This window comes from Cyclopterus lumpus, chromosome 21 (assembly GCF_009769545.1).
Source record: "Cyclopterus lumpus isolate fCycLum1 chromosome 21, fCycLum1.pri, whole genome shotgun sequence".
Taxonomy (NCBI): Eukaryota; Metazoa; Chordata; class Actinopteri; order Perciformes; family Cyclopteridae; genus Cyclopterus; species Cyclopterus lumpus.
In genome coordinates, this window is record NC_046986.1 from 3,593,911 (window position 1) to 3,598,910 (window position 5,000).

The window sequence follows — 5,000 nt, forward strand, 5'->3', positions numbered from 1 at the left end:
TTTTTCCTCGTCATCATTGCTGCTGGTCGTCTCCATCACATGTTTTCTTTATTCATTTACTCATTGATTTTATTCACCATTTCATTCATTCACTCATTCACTAATTCATTCACTCACTCATTTAATCATTCATTCACCAATTTACTTATTAATTAATTAATTCATGTAAGCACCCATTCATTCACTCAATAATTCATTCACTCACTCATTCACGCATTCATTCATTGACTAATTAATTCACTCGTTCATTCACCCATTCATTATAGACTAATTCATTCACTCGTTCATTCACCCATTCATTCATAGACTCATTCATTCACTCGTTCATTCACCCATTCATTATAGACTAATTCATTCATTTGTTCATTCACTCGTTCATTCACCCATTCATTCATTGAGTAATTTGCATTCATTCATTGAGTAATTTGTTCACTCGTTCATTCACAGACTAATTCATTCACTTGTTCATTCACTCGTTCATTCACCCATTCATTCATAGACTAATTCATTCACTCGTTCATTCACCCATTCAGTATAGACTAATTCATTCACTCGTTCATTCACAGACTAATTCATTCACTCGTTCATTCACCCATTCATTCATAGACTAATTCATTCACTCGTTCATTCACAGACTAATTCATTCACTCGTTCATTCACCCATTCATTCATTGAGTAATTTGTTCACTCGTTCATTCACCCATTCATCATAGACTAATTCCTTCACTAGTCCATTCACCCTTTCATTCATTGACTAATTCCTTCACTGACTCATTCATTCACGTCTTGAAAGGGTTTGTTCTTGCGGTGCATTCAGGTGTCACGGAGGATCTTTAATCTCTTGTAAATTATAATCTTCTCATCCTTCGCATCATTCTTCTCCGGTCTAAGCGCCACACTCGCGTGTCACGAATTTCCTAAAAGTTAATCTCTCATATTTACCCGAATAGACCGACACTAATCCACTTATTCCTCCTGATGAATGGATGAACGTATGATGGGGTTTAGTCCCTTTCTGGTGGTTTAACATTTTAATATCATCAAAACTGTAGTATTATTGTTAATGTGAAAACTACGGAAGCCCTGAGAGGTCAAATTAGATCAATTTCCTGTTTTTATGATTTAAAAACAGTTGAAAAAAGGTGTTGGTATGATTTTTTTTTTATTTTGTTACGCTGTGAAAACAGATATAAAAAGTTTTTAAAAAGTACGTTTGTTTTTGTTGTCATAATCTTGTTTTTGTGATACTCACTTCGGCCACAAGGGGCTCACCTGCGTCACTAAAACACGTGTTTTTAAATCATTCACGTTGCCTTACAGGTAATTTCATCGTCACGCAAATTAAAAAACTCACCTGGCAGAAAACTCTTGAGTGGGACCGTGGTGCGCCTCAGCCTCTAGTGGCCGAAATGAGTATTACAACAACACACAAATCTTTATTCCACTTTGCATCCTTAAAAAGATAATATGATGAAAAGGGAATACATGATAATGACGACGAGCTATTAGTGATGACGTTTATGGTAAATATATCATAGTATAAATACTAAATACTAGATAGCATAGTATGAATATGAATACAGTGATGGTGACTAAGTCTTGAAACAGAAGAACTTGGTATGAGACTAAGCGACCATGATGATGATGATGATGATGATGATGATGATGATGATGATGGTGATGAAGGTCCTTCCCCCCCCCCCCGTCACAGAACACGTACACGAACGCAGACAAGCTGCTGGAGGCGGCGGAGCAGCTGGCGCAGACGGGCGAGTGCGACCCCGAGGAGATCTACAAGGCGGCCCGGCACCTGGAGGTCCGGATCCAGGACTTCGTCCGCCGGGTCGAACACCGGAAGCTGCTGCTCGACATGTCCGTCTCCTTCTACACACACACCAAGGAGGTGGGGCCGCACGCACGCACACACACACACACGCACACGCACGCACACACACACACAGGGAACACATTCTCAGGCATGAATCTAATTTAATTATTCATCCATCACTAACCACACAGACTGGTATGTGATAATTGAGAGTTTGAGTCCCAAAAGGACCAACGGGGTCCTGCTCGCTACAATTACTGACCTGTCTGTCTGTCTGCCTGTCTGTTGGTCTGTCTACCTGTCATTCTGTCTGTTTGTCTGTCTGCCTGTCTGTCTCTCTGCCTGCCTGTTGGTCTGTGTGTCTGTCTGTTTGTCTGCCTGCCTGTCATTCTGTCTGTCTGTCTGTTTGTCTGTCTGCCTGTCTGTCTCTCTGCCTGCCTGTTGGTCTGTGTGTCTGTCTGTTTGTCTGCCTGCCTGTCATTCTGTCTGTCTGTTTGTCTGTCTGCCTGTCATTCTGTCTGTCTGTCTGTTTGTCTGTCTGCCTGTCATTCTGTCTGTTTGTCTGTCTGCCTGTCATTCTGTCTGTGTGTCTGTGTGTCTGTCATTTTGTCTCTCTGCCTGCCTGTTGGTCTGTGTGTCTGTCTGTTTGTCTGTTTGTCTGTCTGCCTGTCTGTTGGTCTGTGTGTCTGTCTGTTTGTCTGTCTGCCTGTCTGTTGGTCTGTGTGTCTGTCTGTTTGTCTGTCTGCCTGTCTGTTGGTCTGTGTGTCTGTCTGTTTGTCTGTCTGCCTGTCATTCTGTCTGTGTGTCTGTCATTTTGTCTCTCTGTCTGTCTGTCTGTTTGTCTGTCTGCCTGTCTGTCTCTCTGCATGTCTGTCTATCCGTCTGTCTCTCTGCCTGCCTGCCTGTGTGTCTGTCTGCCTGCCTGTCTGTCTGGCTGTCTGTGTGTCTGTGTCTGTCTGCCTGCCTGCCTGTCTGTCTCTCCAGCTGTGGTCGTGGATGGAGGAGCTCCAGAAGCAGCTGTTGGACGAGGTCCTGTGTGACTCGGTGGACTCGGTCCAGACCCTGATCCAGCAGTTCCAGCAGCAGCAGACGGCGACGCTGGAGGCCACGCTGAACGTGATCAAGGAGGGCGAGGACCTGATGCAGCAGCTCAGGTGAGGAGTCGGTTACCACGGCGACCAGGTAACGATGTTAACATTCACGACGTTGTCGAAGATGAACGCGGCAGCTCAGGCGATAAATTTCATTTAAAAGTCAAATTCAATCAGCCACTCGGGGAAGTAATAATAATAATAATAATAATAATAAGCCTGCAGGGAGATGATGCATCGAGTCGTGAGTGAGTGCGTGTCTGTCTGTCTGTCTGTCTGTCTGTATGATCCACTAAAGTATGATATTAATAATACCGTCTGTTTTAGTCGTCTGTGCTGTTTTCTTGAGGGGGGAGGGGAGGTCTTGTGTTCGGGGGGCTGAAGTGGTCTAAGGTCTCCCCTCCGTCCCCCTCAGAGATGCAGCCATGTCGACCAATAAGACGCCTCACTGCAGTTCCATCGCGCACATCCAGGGGGTGCTGCAGCAGCTGGACGAGGCCCAGGGCCAGATGGAGGAGCTGTTCCACGAACGCAAAATCAAGCTGGACATCTTCCTCCAGCTGCGCATATTCGAGCAGTACACCATAGAGGTGAGAGGGCTCGCTATGATTGGCCCGAGAGATGAGCCACGCCCTTTTTTTTTTTTGAAGGTCATTGGTCAGCATCTTGAAAAACATGCACATGAACAATCAATTGGCTTTTTTTTGTTTTTTTCCGTCGCTGCAGGTCACGGCGGAGTTGGACGCCTGGAACGAGGATCTGTCTCGTCAGCTGAGCGACGTCGGCCGCTCGGGCAGCTGCAGCAGCAGCGGTAGCGGCGGCGGCGGCGGCGTTGGGGGCGGAGCCTCCTCCTCCTCCGGCGGCTCGGAGGACATCGGCCTGGCGGAGCAGCGGCTGAAGCGTCACGCGGAGAGGAAGGCCGCCATGAACAACATGACCTACGAAGTGATGCAGCAGGGTCAAGACCTGCACCAGTACATCATGGAGGTCCAGGCTTCAGGTACATAATATATATATATATATATATATATATATATATATATATACATTTTCACATCCTCGTTAAAGATTTGAAGGTTGGCTAAACATTGTTTAAGTCACATAAATGAAAACGGCATTTATCATTTATTTTTGGACGATATTCAAACGCGATAAGCGAAACGGCGCCCCCCGTCTGTTGCATCTATAATTACGGGTCGGCGTAAAAACATGCAAAACTGTCGAGGCACCCCGAACTGAAGTCCCGCCTTGATGGGAGAACCGACAGATTTATGATTTTCATTTAGACTTCCATATAATAATAATAATAATAATAATGTTGGCACGAATGGAACATTTTGGTGACGCAGTTGATTTGGCCTGTCAAAAGTTTGAATATTGTCCATTAAAAATCCACTTTGATATGTTCAAACACACACACACACACACACACACACACACACACACACACACACTCACACAGCCATGCAGTAAACTGTGCACTTCTGTAAACTGCTACCAGCCACATCTGGACTCACAGCTGCCTCCCGGGTACCACGAGGAGGAGAATTAGGTTAAATAATCGTCACGCAGCAATCCTCTTACTGTGCGTGTGTGTGTGTGTGTGTGTGCGTGTGTGTGTGTGAGAGAGGAGGTCAGCGTCTCAGACACGATGCCCCCCCTGCAGTGATAAATCTCTCTCACCCGCACTCTCTCTCTCTCCCTCTCCCTCTGGTGAAGCGAGGCATCAATAGTTAACTGCCTCGAGTAGAGAGACACACACTCGATGCTTCAGCTAATCAAACATCTGCAGCTCGAGCTCTTTGTGATATTCGCGAATCGGCTCTAAAAGAAAGAAGAACGCTGGAGGAACCCGTCCAATGACTTCATCTCGACTAGCCGGACAAGATATATATATATCTATATATGTTTTGAAGCCTCAAGTTCGGCGATTACGCCGTCGCCATCTTGGATTGCGTCCGTCGCCATGAGGAGGAGTCTCAGCGATCTGTCAATCATTGTGTAGCCCCGCCCTTAAAACATACCCTGCTTTATGGTCTGTTTGACTCTAAATGACCATAATTTACTAAATGAACATCACG

General features: G+C 45.5%; 1 protein-coding gene across 1 annotated transcript in view; it reads left to right on the plus strand.

Annotated features, from left to right (window-relative positions):
* Positions 1 to 5,000, plus strand: part of kalrna (kalirin RhoGEF kinase a) — a 103,764-nt gene that overhangs the window by 44,304 nt on the left and 54,460 nt on the right. The window contains exons 15-18 of the mRNA XM_034561730.1: positions 1,712 to 1,903; positions 2,813 to 2,982; positions 3,335 to 3,509; positions 3,646 to 3,919. Coding sequence (XP_034417621.1) covers positions 1,712 to 1,903; positions 2,813 to 2,982; positions 3,335 to 3,509; positions 3,646 to 3,919 — 811 coding nt within the window. The remainder of the gene's footprint in view (positions 1 to 1,711; positions 1,904 to 2,812; positions 2,983 to 3,334; positions 3,510 to 3,645; positions 3,920 to 5,000) is intronic.